General features: G+C 43.0%; 1 protein-coding gene across 1 annotated transcript in view; it reads right to left on the bottom strand.

Annotated features, from left to right (window-relative positions):
• Positions 1-3,908: 3,908 nt before the first annotated feature.
• Positions 3,909-20,925, bottom strand: part of PPIL2 (peptidylprolyl isomerase like 2) — a 31,696-nt gene continuing 14,679 nt past the window's right edge. Inside the window, exons 7-20 of the mRNA XM_066603504.1 lie at positions 20,446-20,537; positions 20,172-20,261; positions 13,225-13,300; positions 11,851-12,011; positions 11,683-11,758; positions 11,366-11,472; positions 9,928-10,017; positions 9,466-9,499; positions 9,237-9,354; positions 9,083-9,139; positions 8,924-8,996; positions 8,521-8,583; positions 7,108-7,247; positions 3,909-4,789 (exon numbers count right to left, since the gene is read on the bottom strand). Coding sequence (XP_066459601.1) covers positions 4,699-4,789; positions 7,108-7,247; positions 8,521-8,583; positions 8,924-8,996; positions 9,083-9,139; positions 9,237-9,354; positions 9,466-9,499; positions 9,928-10,017; positions 11,366-11,472; positions 11,683-11,758; positions 11,851-12,011; positions 13,225-13,300; positions 20,172-20,261; positions 20,446-20,537 — 1,268 coding nt within the window. The 3' untranslated portion in view covers positions 3,909-4,698. The remainder of the gene's footprint in view (positions 4,790-7,107; positions 7,248-8,520; positions 8,584-8,923; positions 8,997-9,082; positions 9,140-9,236; positions 9,355-9,465; positions 9,500-9,927; positions 10,018-11,365; positions 11,473-11,682; positions 11,759-11,850; positions 12,012-13,224; positions 13,301-20,171; positions 20,262-20,445; positions 20,538-20,925) is intronic.

The raw sequence follows: 20,925 nt of genomic DNA, 5'->3' as shown, positions 1-20,925 counted from the left end.
TCCCTTGTAAGGAGCTAACCAGAAGCAGCTTTATGTCAAGAAAGACCTCTTCTGCAGATAGAACTACCTTACTACACCACAAGAAGAAACCCCCTTTAAAGGGAGGAAAAACAAAATCTGCCATTGTGTCCAACACAACCTTTCTTTTATAGTTGTTCTCGCTTTACATTACACTTTTGAGTTTTTTGGCAAATTTCAAAAATCATGCAAATCCATAATCTGTCCCGTAGAAACTGCAATATATCCTAAACATGCCTTCATATTCTGCTAGTGACACTTCAGATGTTTTTTTTCTAGTTGAGTTACATGAAATTAGACTTTAGAACTGTGTCATCTAATGGGAAGCCTAAGCGCACAGAGCATGTCGCTTTGTCTTGGGTTCTGTCCAACCAAGTTCAATGCCAGTGTAGATAACACCAGAATCTCTCTACAGGCTGCAATGTCATCAGAGCCCTTCTGAGAACATTCTGGGATAGAGGCTTTATACAGTTTGGTAGGACACATCTGCATCCTGCCATTTAAAACAAGAATGATGAATGAAGGTGTCAGGATGAGGACGAACAAGTGGTATAATTACACTTAAGCACCTTTAATGGGTAGAGAATCTGCATTTAGGGAACTCATTGCTGCAATTTAAATAGGTTCTTCTTCACCTAAATCTATCTTTCTAAAATAACCTGATAAATAAAGGCTGAAATGGAAACGGCGCAGCTTAACTGCGGCCAAGGTGCCTCTTCCCCTGGTACTTAATAGTAATAAGTAATATTAGTGATCACATGTATCTTAGCGCCTGCACTGTGCTGCTACAATTTGTGATTAGCCACCCCAACCAGGTAGGAACATCTGTACATTCTAGGAGGGTTTCTTGAAGGAAACAAAGAACATTGATGAACAGGTGTATGCGCATTTGCCCGTGTACCATTTTTAGGTTCAAAAGAGATTTTATTGAACATTTTCCAACATACAGAATAACATTAACAAAGGTTAAGGGAATTGGGCAGGCTAGGGATAGGAAAGGGCAAACGTTAGCGTTACTCAATATGGTGATTTCAACAGTAGTGAGTAGGTGGGGCAAGGCAAGGAATTTTCCAAAACGAGCATTGCAGTCTATTAATTCAACAGTCTTGCAGAGAAAGAAGCTCGATCATCAGGGGTCACTGAGCTACAGATAGTCAACTTAGCCCTTATTGACCTGAGCGGGGAAGTCCATCTGTGTTGGGGTGGGCCAGTGCCACCCTGGCTGTCCGTTTGGGCATTCATACACAGGTCCTACTAGCTATAGCTTTCCCATCTCTCCCGGCAAGTCCGCGCCCCCCCCCCCCCCCTTCTCCCCGGCTAGACTCCCACAAACCTGCTCTTCTGGTAATAAACCCGAAATGGGGTCTAAACTGGTAAACATATAGGAGCCACCAGACAAATACACAGACCAGGAAGGGTCACATCCAGGGTTGGACATAAGGGGAAGGAGCGGGCGAGGTGGGGGCGGAGGCTGAAGCTGGATCATCTCTTCGTCGGGGGCTTCCCTCCAAGTCCTGATTCCTCCATCTCAGGCTGTGTACCATTTTTGAGCAAGATTTTGATAAGCATGCTCTGCCATGTACCTCGAAAGTAAATAAAGGTCTAATCGGTTTTCAGTGCGGCCTTACTGCCCACACATACATTATATTCCCATACCAATGAGCTCCATCGTAAAAGGAACACAGCACAGGAGAAATCTAAAAACTTTACCCTTTAGAATAATTCTGTTTACAATGAAAAGACTAACCTGTGATAAGAATAAATGTCAGTCTGCATCTTCTTGCAAAGCAAATATGTCAGACTAGCTAAAAAACAATTACAACCTATGACTCATGGGATGACGTGCATAGAGGTCAGCTGTACTTGCAGTAAACTACAGATTGAAAAGTGTGTCACCGGCAGAATATGAAGGCATGTTGAGGATTTGTGGCAATGTCACCAGCTCCTAGGATTTCACGGATGCTGTAATACAATTCTATACAAAGTCAGGACCACAAATGATTTTGTCTGTCTGCATATGTGCAAGATTCATAAAAAGGTCTTAAACATGTGTACTAAAAAAAACAAAACACACAAATGAACAAAGCCCTTTGATCAGGTTGTAGCCACCGTAAACTATGGCTATATAAAGGCACATAGCCACCCAATGGGCTCAACACTTTATAAGAGAGAATATATTGGGATCAGTAACAAAAGAAAGTAATATCACGCCAGTCCCTACAAACATGGCGATACTAAAGGGCCCCTTCTACATGACTCGATCCTCTGCTGTTCTAAACCAGCACAGATGGCCATAAATGGTATGTTAGACAGCGCTGGTTCTACTGTTCACACCGGCAGAGGATGGGATGATTACATGGGCCAATAATCGGGCACAAATGTTCACCTGCCCAATTGGCCCATTTGAAAATGCCACCAATGGCACACAAGCAAATGCGTGTTCATCGGCATCTCCAGATGTGAGCAGGGGGATCTGCATCCCTCTGAGCACTTTGCATGGAAATGAACGATCGTACTGATGACTGTCCAGCGCTGACAGACATGCTGTTTTGTCAACTGGTGCTTGATCAGACTGCCTGACAGTGGAGAACAATGATGGAACCGGCCAACAGCATCATCAAAACAAAGCTATATTATTTGCCAATGGCAAAATGAATGGAAATCTAGTCCTCAGCCCATATCTGATAATCTAGTCTCATAAGTGCGCTTAGTAATATGTTAATGATGGTAATTAAGACAGCTTCTGCCTGCAGATCAACCATGAAATTCAAGGTGCTGTAAATGAGGCCTGTATTCTACTGTAGAGCAAAACTGGGAATTTCATTTTCCCCAGACATTTGATCATATTATGTGAACAGATCTTGTAATATCACATATAATGTGGCTAGAAAGTCGAGCTTTAGGCTTCTCTCATTACAGGAGTCTGTAAAAAAAAAAAAACCCTTTTTTTTTTTTTAAAGTGGCACTTTCAAACATGTTCGACAGTGTTTTTAAACGCACCCCCATCATTGCACTGGGTGATGAGAAGTGTTAAACGCTGAAACGCACTAAAATAATGCAGCGCAAAAAGAACCAAAAAAAAAAACAACCAAAAACCACATTTGAAATGCAGTATCCAAACACTCATCTGAGAAGCCCAATTGAAAACAATGGAGGAGTTTTACAGTATTTGGCACAGCAATTGAAACCCCACGCTAAATGCTGTAAAAACGCCTGTGTGAGAATGGCCTTAGAGTGAGTCTCCCATGAGTATGCAACACAAAATCTTACTGTGATGTAACTAGTACTAAGCAAAAAGATGGCAAGTTAAATGCTAACAAAAGCTACATATTTTTGCATGTAAAGCATTACCCATGAAAATAAAATGTATATTTCCGTTTGCTTTTTTTTTGGCAACTGTAATCTCAATTGTGCAACAGTTAATGGCTTTGGGGTCCTTTCAATATACAGGATGTAGTCGATAAACTGATCTAGCACTATATGTCACTACTAGCATCCTATAGCACACTTGAATAGGAAAGCATGGATTAGCTATGGTATGGCGCACAGCCCCTGGGGGCCCAGGACATGGATTTCCATTTTGTGTTGTGCAAGAGAGAATAGAACCCAAATTGCGAAGTTGAAGAATAGCATGTGAGAAGCAGAAACCCACTTTCCTTGTCATCCTATGACTAAAGTAAGGAAAGCGTACTCAAAGTGGCCTCCTACTGCTACGACAGGGGCAGATCATCCAGGAAGTCATCCACTGTCTGTAAGAGATTCAGCTACCGATCCACATTGAGAGTCAACACTAGATCATTGAGATATAGCACTAGATCAGTCTTTGACTACAATCTGTATAAACAATGAAAGCAAGGAAAATGGACAAAACACACTTTTTACATGAACAATTCGAGAAAATATATTTTATGTACAGAAACAAAATTAAAGCCTAATAAAATGGAACATACAAACAAACAAGAAAACGCATAGCTTTCTCTGATGGAGACCCTGAGGAGAAGAATAACTTAGAGCATAACTGGATAGTTGATTGCAAGCTGGTTTGCAGAGCTTTTCTATAGCGTTCAGCAACAAAATGACCCTTTAAAATAGGACTCCCATAGTAGAATTTTTTTAAAAGAACACGAAATGTAAAGTTAACATCAACTATAACCGAATGTTATAAGTCGGAGCTGCTATTATCAATTACGTACGAAAGACGACTTCTGTTCTCAACACTGGATATGAGAACTACAAGTAGCGATCGTGGGGCAGACATTTCAATAGACTTCCTGTATCCAATACCAGTGTGATGAAATATAGTCATCCTGTCCCCCCTGCCCAGTATGACTACTCCCAGGCACCAATACACAATGTTCAACTGTCAACAGAGGAGACTAAGAAAATGTAGCATCCTTTTAAGGGCAGCAGTTAAAAAAGATGAAAGGGGACAATGACAAGCCATACTTATTAATGGGTGCCGAGTTCGGGTATGTACACTTTGTTCTGTTCAATTACGTCTTGGAGATGAAGGAAGTAAATACCCTTGGTTACTGCTCCCTTAACATTCATTGAGTATTGGCTATAGACTGAGAATCGCTTCTCTAACATCCAGAGCTATATTTTATCAAAGGTGTCAAGACTTCCCCACAAGAGAATAGGTGATCTGCAATTCAAAAAAGTGGTGCCGCCCTGAAGTCTCTACCAAGAGCTGAAATCCTCAAAGCCACGAGTCACCCTCTCTTTTTTGCTGGTAGAGGCACCACTGTCGTCATCCTCAGCAGCACGTTTCCTGTGGGTAAGAAGCAGAGAGCGCATTAGTGGTGGCAGCAGTGTTACCAGCCAATACCTATCTGGAGGTCTCCTCTCAAACACTTAACTGGGCGAAATCTCTTCAACTGCGTAGCAGAGGCGTCTGCTGGTCAACGAACTGTACACAAGCAGAGAAATCGGTCCACTACAGACAAGTAGCCTTGGAGAGTCTTTGTATAAGCCAACAGTGGAACCACTTAGGGCCTCAGGTGGCAAGATCGTTTATCCAATTACATCACGATTCTATTCATTTGTATACCTGCCTGAGTTGTAACTACATGCAGAGTTTTTCAGCAAACCAACAACTTCTAGGTGCTGTATTTTTTTTTACAAAAGTATATTTAAGACATTTGTGAATGACAGCCAAAGATTGCAAGTCCTTAACTTTAGGGATATGAGGGCACAAGCTCTTCAGAGGATTTTGGCATACATTTTTAATAATTACAAATTACACCAATGCAAAATTGCACGAAGGTGCTTGTGTGTATAAAGTGCCAAGAGGTCTGCTTTCGGAAAATATATGGATAATTTAGTCTTATTAGTCTAATTTTTTCAATATTGTATATTAGGCTTTATTTGTGCATGACAAAAGTGTGAAAGTTGTCCTGGCTACTGGAGGTGCAAAATGGCAGCAAAAAGGGTTAAATCCCACTTTTAGACCATTGGCTCCCACAATAAATATGCTTTTATTAGGCTTTGCCATTTTTTTATTGCTAAATCATTGTGACTATCAATTCTCTGATCAAGTCAGTCCTTTATTGCTTTATGGGTACCAAGATGTAGTGGCTGTACTAACGATAGACTAGTTTCTAGAACCACGTCACTAGATTGGATGACAACAGTAAATGATTATTAGCTGCACGGAGTACAAGGCTTAAAGACACCCAACCATATAACACAACTCCACTTCTATGGAAACAGAAAATACGAATTTCCAATAAATGCTTGGATCAGGAATTCTTAAAAGTTAACTAGAGATGGGCAAAATATTAAGGCTGCCGCAATATAAGTTTCCCTCCAATTCCCAGAGACAGTTTGTGCTTATAGGTTAATTTCTTCCATTGTGAATCTAGAAAGCAGCAGCTAATACTGCCACAGTCACATCTAGATGTGGAGACAGGAGCGATAAAGGTTATACTATCCAGGTGCCGCAGAGAATTCATGTGATCGCTGCTCACGTGGTGGAAGCAGCTGCTAGGGGCAGAACGAAAGCGCCTTGGGTTTTCCCTAGGGAGTTCATCCTTGCACAGAAGCACCATGAAGAGGAGATAAAATACTCATTGAGAACAAAGGATAAGAAATACTGTGCCGGCTCCCAATCAGCTGATCACCCGGGCAAATCAGATGTTATTACTACTGTGATTAGACACTTCCTATCCATTGAAACCACTGAGATTACATGTACAGTATTAGGCTTCTTATACACAGGGGTTGTGATTTTCGTCTGCCCGCATCGCAGCCGAAAAATAAATAGGAGAAAGCCGCTACCAAGTCCCAGCTAAATCTCCTGTTTTCTTGCCCATTTACACGGCTGAGCTACAGCCTGGAATTCCGTGGGAAGAGACCTTAGCGTTGCTGAACTTTCTCCCTCTCCCCTTGCCAGCTGATAGCAGCAATAGAAGCCTATGGGAGCTTCTGGCAAAGGGAGGGACTTTAGCAGCACTTGCCATGCTAAATTCCCTCCCCAGCCTATGGGAGCTGCCGGCAAGGAGAGGGACTTTAGCAATGTGAGCTGCTGCTAAATTCCCCTTTCCTTCCCTTTTCTGATGGCTCTCATAGGCTCCCAAAGAAGTCTGTGACTGGCCGGCATATTCCCACAAAAGATCGTACAAGTCCCATCTTTTTCAGCCACGCGTAAAAGTAGCAGGCTGAAACGCGCACCATATGCGCTATGCTTTCCAGTCTGCCTATTTTACGTGCCGGAAAATCGTTCATCTGGATGGATGCTTTGAAATCGAATGCTTCAGATGGTCGTGGTTTTCCTCGGCAAAATAACCACGATAAAACGCTCATGCGAAGGAGGCCTTACATGGATAGCTGTATGTGTCAGAACAGGAGCCACTATTTGTACCAGAAAAATCACACCGACTAGTAGAGGGAGTCCCTGCTAAACGTTAACCTATGGGCCTTAAACCATCAAAAATTTTTTTTTACTGTTCTTTGACGAAAATATCTGAAAAGGGGGTGAAAAAAAAGAAAGAAAAAAAAAGCCACACACTTATTAGCATAGGCATTTTTGTATTTCTTACTCACATGATGGTGTCTGGAGCACAAGCCTATTATGTGTGGGATACTTACGCTGCACTCATGTCGATATACTTTCCAACTCCTGTCCTAAAGGTTTTAGGCTCCTTTGCTTGCTTTTTAGGCAACACTGGTAGTGCTTTCATTTTCTTTTCTTCTTCCTCTTTCTGAGCTTTCTCCCTCTCTAAAGCGACCTGAAAGGGGTGACAGATTATTTAGCCAAGACAATTGCTAGTCGTCCTCAGTACTTCCTACTGCCCAATCTTAGGCAAAACTGCCGTATGCAGATCAGACTGCCGCTGAGTAGGAAATAAAACTATACATAGATAAAAGCATCCTGCCCATGACGGATCACTGCACACCGACCGGAGAATTCTAAAGATTGTGAACAAAATAAGGAAAATGTAGAGGATCATATGTCTCACAATAAAGGGACATTGATAACAATGGCAGCAAATCCGAGCACAGCCAAGCTTGACAAATTCAGCCAAGTCTTAGGAGGTGGTTCGATTGTCACAGGATGAGCCGGCATTTCAGGGGCAATAGTTTTTCAAAAGGTAGTCTGTCACTATATTAGATGGGTTGTCAATTAGGTCATATAGTTTTAGGTCCCCCATGCTCAAAACTATATAACAAATATAAGTCGCCGCAGCACCGGACCATCTGACAGGTGACATCACCTGGCCAGAAGACCTGGTAACTTCCCGTAAAACTTCAAAGTGGACTTCTAATGTAGAAGTCCCCAGCAGGTTTACGGGTGGTCATCAGTAACGTCCCCGTTGGGCTTTCTATTGACTGCAGCAGTAATGTGGTTTAACAGGCAGCACTTGTAAACAGAAGATCTAAACGCAGCAAGTGGCAACAGGGGAGCATCGTAGCAGGTGAGTATCGCGTTTACTTTTTTTAATGTACTCTGTATTCCCCAACTGTAACCAATTACTCGAAAACCCCTTTAATTCTGCGCTATCAGAGCAGCCTGACTAGTGATAGAATCCCCAAGTGTAGCACCAGGTCACTTATGATTTTCGGCACAGTACTTTTCTGTAAGTGTTGATCTCCCACAACACGCACACAGTTCGTCCTCCGACTACTGTGCTCATGCTGTGTAGTCTGGGATATTCATGAACTACAGCTGTGTCCCTATGGATGACTGACAGGAAGAAAGCTGCACTGCAAAACATGAGTGATCCGATGCTGCACTAAGGGACTGCCACAATATATGGCAGCATTAACATGGTGACAGATGCCCTTAAAGTGGTCAGAGTCGTGACAACAAGAACAAGAATTCCAGATATACACTCATTCCCATAAGCTCTACTTGAACTCATTTAAACTACCCATAAACATTTACTTCCATATCCATGTAGGATATAAGCAGCTCTTTTTAAATGATTCAACTTTAATAAGCTGTAGGTTAAGGCTAAGTGGTGCTTTAAACGTTGATCAAAGAATGATGCAGCCACTCACCTGTGCATCTGCCTCCTCATAGGGATCCACAAATACCGCAGAACTTTCTATTCGGATGTCCTCCTAAAAGTGACAACACATGTAGTTAGGACATCATGGCAGTCGAGTGCAAACTACCCTGAAGACTAACTTATATCCATTACAATGATCCAATATATAATCCAAAACAATAAGAATAATGAGCAATTGTTACCCTTCTGTTCTAATTACTTATGAAGTCCAATATTTCTGATAAATTCACACTGACATGTTGCTGGTACTCTGCTACCTAGTGAATAGATCATCTCCTCTAATGAACGAATTAGTTTGTACTGAAAAATCTATTTGTCAATAAACAGGCTACGTTTTTGCAGAATTGATTAGAAATAAGGTCAGGCTGGAATAGTTCTACAGAAAACATTACCTTTGGCCTGTCGGTCTTTGCATCCGTGTCCACGTTTTCCATAGCAGTAAGAGTATCGAATCCTCCAACAACTCTAAGAGAGAATTAAGTAGAATCCATGATACAAACATGACAAAGTTAAACTTTTTTTTTAATATTAAACGTTTTATATGCGCTTACCGCCCAAACACGGTGTGTTTTTTGTCTAGGTAGACACAGGAGCGGAACGTTATAAAGCTGCAGGATAAGGAAATAAAATAGATGTTAAATGCAATTTCTCTTTTGGTGACAAACAAACACTTGATTCAGTCCCACAACCAGAAAAAGCTCTTACAACTGGGACTTGTTGGTGTTCGGTCCAGTATTCGCCATGCTAAGAACTCCTCGACCTGTGTGACTTAAGTTTGGCTTAATCTCATCTTTGAAAGGCTTCCCCCAGCAGGATTCACCACCTATTTAAGAAGCAAAAGGACTTTTGCTTGATAGTACACTCATAGAAAAGGAGGGATAATAGGGAGAACAGAAATTGTATGTCTAGCCACATGAAAGAAGGTCTCTCTTACCTGTTCCTGTGCCCGTAGGGTCTCCTCCTTGTATCTGGAAATGTAGAGAAAAGTGCACCTTTATAAGATATCTTTGCAGACCACTAAGGGGGATCAGATCACATCTTTACAACGGGTTGCAGCATCTGGACAATCCCTTCCCATATGTCTTATTAGAGGGGAGTCTCCTACACCTTCCTTATCCCTGCCAAAGTGAACTTTATGTAACCATGTATATTATGGTCCTCCATGCATTTGAATTTGGGCTTTGTAATGTTCTATTATGTCTATAGCAGCCACTGTAGGGCAAATGGGTGACCGCACAGAGCTCATTATCGGGCGTTCGATCAGATGATCGCTGGGCTGCTTCATTCTAAATAGCTGGAAAGCTTCAAAAATTCAAATGGGGATCTAATTAGCTGTGGACATATTTTGTTCCAAGAGTTTTTATGTATGAATACCAATATACCGATATTTACATACCACAAAGTTCCGAATAGAACGGTGGAAGATGGTCCCATCATAGTAATTCTTCTTACAGAGCTTGATAAAATTCTCACATGTCTTTGGTGTCTGAGAAAGAAAATATATATGAGAAACAGAAAGTCTTAACAATGGCTTCTCACAATACTCTCAAGACCGCCCTCTATGAGCCAGCAAGTAAATTCAATCTGTAGGACAGGCTCCCCATTTTGGTGGAGTCCAGCCATCCTTGCATTACCCGGACTGGCATTTATCTGAATGGCCACCTACCACTACATTCAATCTGCAGCGGCAGGGAAACATCCAAGATAGGTGGCATGAGCAAGTCCTGACGTCATGAAATGAAGAGTCTCCCTACGGGAAAGTTTCTGTATTCTATCACTTGCAGAGTAGGTCCTATGAAAGGGTTTGGGTGCACCAATATAAAACCAGGTGCAAGAACTTACTCATCATTCTGGAGGAGCCTGTAGAGAACGACTGAGAAATACTATACAGAACGCCTGCATGTGTCTCATAGTAATCTCTGGCAGAAGTAAAGAATTTATTACACTACTTCCAATTCTTTCCAAAAAAATAATTTCAGACTTGACGAGTAGGATCTGTGTGTTTATACTAAAAAGGAAAAAAAAAAAAAAATCTATTCTTGTTGCTGTAAAGAGCCATCGTTAAGTGCGAATTCCCACAGGGTATAATTTTGCGCCACAAGAATTTCCACCGAAAAATCCACGTCTTACATATATATTTACCAAGGAATTACTGTAAATGTCACCCTTTATAGATCTGCAGCAGTTGCGCACATCAAATATTTGGATTTTTGTGGTGGATTTGTCTGTGGAGTCAATATAAGTCACGTGTGAATCTACTAATTCTACAAAAATGGTGATATTATTTGCTGGTTTACTATGAAATGTAATACAGAGGATGTCCCTGTACTTTTCAGATCCCATAAAATGGGTCACAACTTCTTTAAATATTTAACACTTTATGTTTCTCTCATCCACCACTCCCAGTGTTAGTAACTTGCTGGACACACCCAGATCCCTGTTGCCACAGCAACCAAGAGGGGGGGGGATTCTAGAAGCCGATAAGGTGTTGCTATGGTAGCTAGTGTCTTATATTAGGCAGCGTTGAAGGTAAAAAGACATTCAGTTATTGTTCGGCAGTCGAACCTCTAAGACTCCTTGTTAGAGAAAAATGCAACATAATTAAAATCCTAACATTTCAGCAAACAGCACATCAATCATAAAAATGTGAAATCTGAAGAGCAGCATATTGATAGTTATCTCAGACTAGACGCATCCGCCCACGCCATGAATCATACCAAGTGATTAACAATTACCGTGTATGTATCCCCATGTGCTGCCTCAATGCTTTAGACGTGTGCAGGTCAATGCATCGGATATCACTCCAAATACCCTATACACATCTAACCACTCACTTTGTCACAATAAAGCTCCAGATTAAGTTCACCCTTGTTGGTGTGAAGACGAACATAGCCCTTCTTCTTGACATATTGATAGCGGACCGTATCTTCTGCAATGGCAGCTGCAAGACGGAGAGCGAAAGATCAGTTATCAGGAGTGTAAGAGGAGAAAAAACCCCGAAACAAACGCCAGAATACATCAAATGACAATATATCCCCAGCCATAATGTGATGCCGGAGAAGTGGATTCCGGAAGTGCAAAACTGCTGTTACATTCAGTAGTACAAGGACGACAGAGTGGCAATGGCGGACACGGTTAGGGGGAGACTTACCAGCCTCATGGGTGGTCTCCGGAGTCATTGCAGTGGAGGTAAAAGACGCGCTTACAGCTCCGGTAGAGTAATGTGCCTGAATAAAAGAAACCATCATTACCATTAGCAATCACTACCCAATCTATACATAATAAAGTGAAAAACCTGCATGGGTCAGTTAGCTCTCACCGCATTTAGTTTATCTGTAGCCTTTTTCTCTGGACCCTTCATGGTGGCTGCCAGCATTTCATCGCCTTTGAATTCCTTGTACAGTTCACCAAGTGTCTCTCGGGTTTCCATGTTGGCATTTCTCAAGTAGTAGGATGGGTCCTGACGAGCCTTTTCCTCCTCTAGAATTTTTCAACACAAGAGAATGAACAGTGTTAGACTCAATTATTGAAATACACAGCAGTGCTACAACAGTAACAATGTGGTTGTCAGAAATAGATTTAAAAAAAATAATTGCCTGAAAACCCCTTTAATTGATAACCTATCCAGAGGATAGGTTATTAATAGCTAATCGGCTGCGGTCCGACAATCAGGATTTGGACCGATCAGCTTTTCGGAGAGCCAACTGTTACCAGTAAAACACACCAGGTACAGAGCGGTAGCAGATCACTCAGTCCCCTGTGCAGTGGCCTGCGCTGGTAGATGTGGGCGCACCTCTCACGGAGGTTATCTGCCACTACAATTATCAGTGCCGGCCACTGCAAAGGGGTTGGAGCAATCTGCTTCCGTTCTGTATCATGTTCTTTTTCGGTGGCGAAAGTGGGCACTGTGCCAATTAGTTAATTAATGACCAAACATAAGGATAGGTCATTAGTTTAAAAAAAGAAAAAAAAGGCCTGGAAAACCCCTTTAATACGGCACTGATGGATGCAATCACAAGCGGTGTGCCCATCCAACAACAACTGTGTAGAAGGCGATAGGCCTCTCTGCCAGCTTGGTACAAAGAACGGATCAAGCTGTGGTTTAGAAGCAGATGACTGAAACCTATTTGATTAGGGTCAGACTATTTAGATTTAATGAAGGAGTTCATTGAGTAATGACTAGACAAAAGACACAGCGTTTAAACTCAGCAAGCCATGTGTGTCCGTTCTTACAGGATCTTCAATCGGGGACAGTATAAACCATCTATAGACTACTCTAGCTTATTAAAAAAAAAGAAAAAAGTAGTCTGATGTGTGTAAGGCTGTAAATTAGATGAGTGCAGAGGCTGTCCTGGGACAATCTCTTATTCCCATTTGTGCTGAAAATGAAGGAGCCCAAAACCCCTGTTTTCCCTGTGGTCCTTTCAGCGGCTTCCAACAACCCCATCAATCTTTATGGAGAGGGAGAAGGACATGCTTGTCATGCTCTTCAATTGATGATATGGGGCCCCAAGTTCTCTGAAGTGGTGGTGGTGGTGGTGGTGGTGGTGGTGGGGGGGTCACATAAGTCAGACCCCTAGTGTACGGTGATAACCTGTTTGCCAGATTCTAAAAGTTAAAGGGGAATTGCAATAAATGGAAAAATGTGTACCAACTGAGAGAACTGCCAAACGGAGTAGATGACCAAACTCACCAGGGTCTATGACTTTCAAGTTGTTTTTGACGTGATAGAAATCGGATACATTAAATTTTTCCAGCTGTGAGGGATCCTGGAAAACAAACAGAAAATACCAATTCAGCATCTATATAGTAGTTCAAAAATGCTTTAATTTGTCTGATAACACTATCGCATAGAGCCAGGACAGACGGTCAAAGTCTGGGATTGGAGTTCACAGTAGTAGACCCTTATCAAGTTCATGACAATTGCGTTACAAATCCTACCCCAAGATGGATCTGATCTTGGCCTCGGACTATTAGAGGGAATTGATGACATTTGGAGGGTTTGGGTAGCAGTGTTAATAATTTACAGTCCATCCCATATATCTTCTTGTACCATACAACATTCATCAGACTGCATTTCAAACTATTTCTGAGCTCATTTAATGCAGAAGGATTTGAGATATCCTGTCCTTCACAGTCACAAGATATACCGGTAGTTCCTGGCCTGTGTGCTCGTATTCGTGTTTGAGATCCTAGCACCACATCACTTTGCTGCAGGGTTTCCCATCTTATCAAATGTCTGCTTCCTTTATCTTTATTTCAATTTCATTTGTTGCAGTTAAACTCTTGTCTATGGAACAATCATTTTATTGTTGTAGTTTGATCCATCGTCAAAACAGTCTTCATTGATCCAAACAACTCAATATCAAATTAAAATTCACTCTTTCCTATACAGTGATACCTTTGGTTAAGAGTGCCTCAGCTTACAAGCCCTTTGACTTGAGAGCAGGCTCTCTCCCGAATGTCTACTCTGATTTAAGAACAAAAACTTAGGTTAAAAGCCTTGCTTTCAATGGGGCCGCCGCTGCTGCCACTGGCCCTATTGAAAGCAATGGCCTGCCGGCGACCCCTGTAGTGATTTTGGGGGAAGAGCTTTAAATATAAGCCCTTCCCTGAAAATCATCCCTAGCTGCTGTAAAAATATATACTGATCTGTCTGCCACTGCCGGGGCTCAGGCGTGTCTAGCCACCGCTTGTTCTCCCTGCATTTTTAATTCCCGCCTGCTGAAAGGCTTTAGAGCAGTGCAGGGAGAACAAGCGGCAGCTAGACGAGCCGAGCCCCGGCAGACAAGTGAGTATGTAGATTTTTTCCTTTTACTACAGCTAGGGATGATTTTCAGGGTAGGGTTTATATTTAAAGCCCTTCCCCGAAAATCACTGCGTGGGTGCCGGCACCCTATTGCTTTCAATGGGGCCATGCCATCCCCATTGAAATCCGTGGGAGAGCTTCACGATCTGGAACGGATTAATGTATTTTCCATTCATTTGAATGGGGAAAATGGATTTGACTTGTGAGTGTTTTGGGTTAAGAGCTCTGTCACGGAACGAATTAAACTCTTAACCCAAGGCACCAGTGTACTTTAAAACTAGTCTGGGTTTGTAAATTCAGTTTAAAGGGTCACTCCAGTAAAAATAAATTTGCCATCCCTGCACCGTCACTGATTATCTGTCACACTCTAAATACCATATCTATCTATCTCAGTCACTTCCCCCTGTCTGATGCTCATCAGACACCATTTTGACTTTTAGATTTCTCCCCCTTTTCTCTTCCTCTGTGCTAGTAATCCCATGATTTATCAGCACAGCATCACATAACCAGCTAAAGCCAGTACTATCTGTTTGCTGTGAGGACAGCGTAAAGATCATTACCTTGCATATACTCCTAAATAAGCTACAGACTATATGCATAAAGTCATGGAGGATGAACGGTCATCTTCTCCCCAATAATGGTGTAACAGGAGCCTCCGGTCATCAGAAGTAACTATGATAGGAGTTTTTGCTACTACAGTTTTTAATCAGGAAGCTTGGCCTTTACCAAAAACTTTAAAATACACAATTTATGAGAAATTATTGGATTACATAAAATGTTCCACATCCTATAAAAAGCGTAGACCATTTATTAATCTGCACTTATTACATGATTTTCCTCACATACGTTTGGCAAGAGTTATACAGCTTATGTAGGCAAAAGCCAGGAAAGGGGGAAGGGATATCGTGAAGAGCAAAATACTGAGCTTGCAGAAAAAGTGCACAAGGAAACTCAACTGTGCCCAACAACAAACAGGAGTGTACGGAGTATAACCTGGGCTCTAAACACGCCATTTCCTATAGCACGTCATAGAAGTTTTGCTTCCACACTCGACTGCCTAGCACAAACATGTAATAGCTAGAAATATTCATCGAGGGTAAACGGTACAAGAACAAGCATCGAGTTCAAAGCTTTCACCCCACATAGCTTCATGCGGAGGAGGCATTCAGTATAGTTTAATGTGAAAAGAGGTGAATTTGGAACGGTGTTAGAAGAAATAGGATTTCACTTTTAACAATTAGGCTCTATTAGCCAAAATCACTTAGCCTGCCTGCACGCGAGTGAATTTTTGCTGCGGAATTCGCGGTGGGCGTGCGCACCACGAATCCGCAGCAAATACTGCCCATAGCATGCTATGGAAAAACACTTTCTTTCACACTTGCGGAAACCAACTGCGGTTTCTGCAAGCAAAAAAAAAGTTGCAGCATGATCCATTTTCGTGCCGATTCCGCATGGACAATTTCCACTGAAGTCAATGGAAGCCGTTCAACCCGCGGCCCGTCCGCACTTAACACTGCGGACAGGTCACATATTCCACGTCATTGCCTAGTGACGGTGCGGGGAAACAAAACTGGAAAAAAATCTGTACTGCGCAAGTTCGACAGAGAGCCATGCGGACCATCCGCAGTACAGATGAAGACGACGAGAGGTACGCATGGATGCCTCTGCTCCCAGGGCCTGATTCCGTTGCGGGATTCCGGCTCTGCCGTGTGCAGGAGCCCTCATGGGTCACAGATTCAATCTCTAGCTGGCCCTACACATCAGATCAGAATCAGCCAAAACTCGTAACTCTGGCAGAACAGGCTGACCGTCTGATGCCAGACCTGATACTAAATTTTCGGGGTAAAAGACTGCAAAGGTTTACATTTCTTTCACATGTTTTTCAGATGTTTATTTACCACTTGGTATGAAGATGCAGGCTCAACCAGATGCAACTCATTCAGCAGATAGTCATCTCATGCTTTAGACCAGATATCAGAGACTGCCGTTGAGAAAGAGTTCATGTCTGCTTACACCTCTGCTGAAACTTACGACTGTTCTACCCCTGAGTAATGGGGGAGGGGGGGGGGGTGTCACCCACAGCACATTGGGTCCAACAACGTTAGGCCCTGATGACTTTATTCTGACATGCGTAAGCGATTCTGGCAAAATGCTAGGAATCCTAAACTTACATTTGTAGAAAACAGTTTGAGAAATTAAAGAGATTGTCTGGACCTTTGAGTGCTCTATTGATAACCTATCTTCAGGATATGTCATCAGTAGATGATCAGCTGAGGTCCACTGCTCAGGATCCCTGCTGATCAGATTCCCCGCCACTGCTGACAGCAACAATGGGAATCAGCTGATAGGCGAGGATCCAGAGCGGCAGAATGACTCATTCATAGAAAAAACACCAAAAGCCAGGAGCAGGAACTGAGCTTCCGCCCCCTCTCTGCCTCCTCTTTACCCCCTCTGCACCATTTGCAATGAAAGGAGGCTGGACAGGGGCGGGGCTAAGTTCTGAGAATTATCCCCGCCCTCGTCCCGCCTCACCTCATTGAAAATAGTGCAGGTGGGTGGAGAGGAGGCGGGAGCTCAGAGCACTGCTCCCGTATCTTCCAGCCTCCTTCCCCTGAAGAGAGGGACGCCGTATATCGGCTGGGTGTGAAAACCCAGCCTATAAACGGTGGTCTGAATGCACCCTACGGGTGTTGATCATTCAGCCACGTAGGATGACGCATGTGTGTTGTGAACTGCATAAGAGTATATAGATGATGTAAGTAATCTAATGTTCTTCGTATACTTTAAGAAAGTTGTGTGTATTTTGCACAACATTCATAAAACATTATATTCTAAGTCATCCCAAGTACGTTGTCCTGAAAGTCCAATGACAGAAAAGTCATGAAAACCCAAGTACACCCAGTCCCATCCTGTCTTTCCGCCCAGCTGACGAGCCACTTTCATATAAAGGCCTATTTACACTGAAAGATGATCACTCAAAATTCGCTCACAGGGCAGTTTGAGTGACAGTTTTGAGTGATCACTTTACATAAACTCTTAAGTAGCTAATTAGCTACTTAAGAGTTCATTAGTGTGTAAATAAAGGCTCAGCTGTATGCAGATGACAGCAGCACTGTTATCTGCAAACAGCTGCTTTGTTCTCTGAGCTGTCAGCTCAGAGCGGAAGAGCAGCTGAGAGAATACTATTAGCGGTATCCCGCTGAGAACTTTGCGTACGGCGCTGATAAGGCTCATCGCTGACTTCAGGCTGGCTTGAAATCAGAAATGAACAAATAGTGGACAATGGCCAGGTGTTTAGATGGCTTTTGAGCAAATTTTGAGCGATAATCGTTGCGTCTAAGCGGGCCTTAACACAAGGGTAAAAGTGTTGATGCATTCTGTTAAATAGTGATGCAGAATTTCACAAACTCACCTGAATTGCATCCCTTTTAAAGACTGACAATATTGACACTAGGCCCCACACTAACACCAGCCCAATTACAGTATCTGCACTACCACCTAGAAAGTCAGCTGCTCATGGTTCCTAGAAATTCAATCACAAATAGCATTGTGTCACCCCAATCCGAGCAGTTCATTAACCATTTCCACAGATCATCAAGCTGGGGCAGTATCAAGGGTCAAATCAGGTTCCAGTCACTGAGTAACCTGCCTCCCTCTTCCCAACCAGTAACGGCTTACCTATTGGTTTCTGCCTGCAGCACTGATGGGGAAGACAGACATCTGCAACCCGAGTTTTTACACTTTAACTAATTTTTCTTTCTGTTATACAATCCGGTAATCGAGATTACTGCTATAGCTCTTAGAAGAACCCCTCTAATAAAGCTACCCTGTCCAGTGGAGCATGTAGTTAATAGCCTCTCTGCACCACTGGTATCCCCATCTAGATCTCGCCTAAACAGTTTGTCTCGATTTTTATACATTATTGATTTTTCAGAATAAAGCTATGGTAAAAAACACAGAAAATGGTTTATTCAGAGGGGCTTCTGACAACTTAGTATAAGCAGCAAGGCTCTTCAATGAAGAGCAGATAGGCCATGCTTGTGTCATTTTACAACTTGCAGGCTGGAGCCTAGTAACACCGGGTTGAAGAATTAATGAACTCCTGTGGTTGCAAGTTTCTGGTTATGAAAAAAGAAGATTTACAACACCTAATAACCCTCTCATATACATAAGGATTCCGTATTTCTATAGGGACTCTCAAAAACAAACAAAAAAACTAACAAAACAAACTGACTTTATTGGAGCATATACTTCTGTAATACAATTTGTGTGTTTCTAGGGGGCAGTATTGTGAGCTACGCAAACATTGGCCATCTCTGGCAGACTGTTTAGGAGACTCCCAGAAGGGCTGGCAGACCTCCGGGGCAGCTATACTTGCCTCTTCCTATATTTCTATGTAGTCCATTAGCCCTGGGGTGCAGCACACAGTGTCTTCATGCTGCCTCTGGCGTCAGGACATGGTGTGCAGCAGCAGTGCCCGCAGGAAGAATACAGAAACAGGGAGAAGTAGCTGAACATCCGCTCTGTATATACAGGAATAGACTGGCGCTCAGGTGGGGTGTGCTGAAGGGGGTCATAATATATCCTATTGCGATTCAAATGTTGTAGTTTCAAATAAGAAAAGATCCCCGCGCCTTCAAGAAAACCTTCTTTAACCCCTTCCCGCTCCAGGGAGTACGTTCACGTCCTGGGAGAGGGGTACTTCCCGCAACAGGGTGTAAACTTACGTCCTGGGGATAGCGCGGGATCACATATGATCCCGCAGCGGGAGCCGGCTGTCAATCACAGCCGGCGTCTCGCTGCAACAGCGGGGGGGGGGGGGGGGGGGGGTTCTGGTTTAGGGGATATGGTATGCATCCCTGATTAGGTACGTTTTTAGAGCACGCCTGAAGTTGTGCGTGTCGGGGACTTCCCAGATAATTATAGGTAGCGCATTCCAGGGGACTGGTGCTGCTCTGGAGACGTCTTGGAGGCGGGAATGAGAGGTTCGTGTTAAAGAGGCACTCAATCTCATTTAGTTAGAGCGGAGGGCACAGGCTGGATTGTGGATTGAGATGAGGGAGGCAAGGTAGGACGGCGCAGTGCAGAGCTTTGTGGACGAGTGGGGAGTTTAAATTGAATTCTGTATTTAACGGGCAGCCAGTGCAGTGACTGGCACAGGGCAGAGGCGTCCGAGTAGCAGCTGGACAAAAAGATGAGCCTGGCTGCCGTATTCAGGATGGATTGGAGAGGGTAGAGTCTGGTGCAGGGGAGGCCGATCAGCAACGAGTTGCAATAATCGAGCCGGGAGTGGATGAGGGCAACAGTAAGCGTTTAGCGTGTCCACAGTGAGAAAAGAGCGGATTTTTACAATGCTCCTGAGGTGCAACTGACACGTCCAGGCCAGAGATTGGATGTAGGGGGTAAATGAGAGATCGGCGTCGAATATGACCCCAAGGCAGCAGGCGTGCTGTTTGGGTGTTAAGATGGTGCCACACACTGAGATGGAGATGTCAGGAGGAGGTCGGTTAGAAAAGGGCAGAAACACCAGGTGGTCAGTTTTTGAGAGGTTCAGTTTTAGGTAGAGAGAGGACATGGTGTTAAAGACAGCGGGCAGACAGTTGGTGGCATTCTGAAGGAACAGTGCTGTGACGTCGCAGGAAGGGGGGTAAAATGTTGGTAAGTACGACAATATTGACCTCTACTGCCCACAATACAATATGCCCCTGTACAGCAGCCTTACTTTCTCCTATGTGTGTTACTAGATCATTTTATGCTTTCTACTTGCAGTAAAATAATTTGACTTTTTCCAGCCTAAAGCCCCCACAGAACTGGATAATGCAAGTTCCTACCTGTACAGTTATAATGTCTTTGCGGGTGAAAGGTTCATCAGTTAGCAGGTCTTTGTAACTCTTCGGTTTAATATTTAATTGTTCCACTGCCTGGGTGGGGAGATTACAATAAAATTAAATGTGTAAAGTATATGCAGCATACCTTTAGAAGTATGCACTGTACATTAAAGCTGAATATTACTCTGTGCAAAGAGGGCAACCCAGACCTCAGCACAGTAGTTGTACATTAACCACAATGTATACGGCAGGAGGAGTCTGCAGAGTTGTTACTTACATCATAGGAGAAGACATTTCCCGTCTTGCTAATAGCCACAATGTGGGAATTATTGGTGAATACAGAGAACAGCACTGGGCAGTGATACTTCCCTAGGAAATAAAAGTTGTAATAGTGCAAAAATGTAAAAATTCAGTATAAAACAAAAACACGTCATTTTACAGAAACCTAGAAGTCTTCCGCCCGGAATTGCAGAGTGGTTAGAACTAGACCACCTTGTTATCTCAGGGCCTTGCAATTGGTCATTTAGAACCCAACTGCTGTGATATCTAGTTATCAGCCTTAAGGCCCATTTACATGCAAGGATAATCTTTCAAATGATTGAAATATTGAAAGTTTTAGCAATCTATTAGCACAAAGTGTTAATGGCCATTGATGTCCATTAACACTTTATCATCTTCATTTGCATGTAAAGGGGCAGCCAAGAGCTGTTTGCAGAGCCCAGCATGTGATTAATCACAGGACCAGCTGTGTGCGCAG

This window comes from Eleutherodactylus coqui, chromosome 5 (assembly GCF_035609145.1).
Source record: "Eleutherodactylus coqui strain aEleCoq1 chromosome 5, aEleCoq1.hap1, whole genome shotgun sequence".
NCBI lineage: Eukaryota > Metazoa > Chordata > Amphibia > Anura > Eleutherodactylidae > Eleutherodactylus > Eleutherodactylus coqui.
Note: the sequence above shows the minus strand (reverse complement) of the source record. Positions and strands in the feature narration are given on the sequence as shown.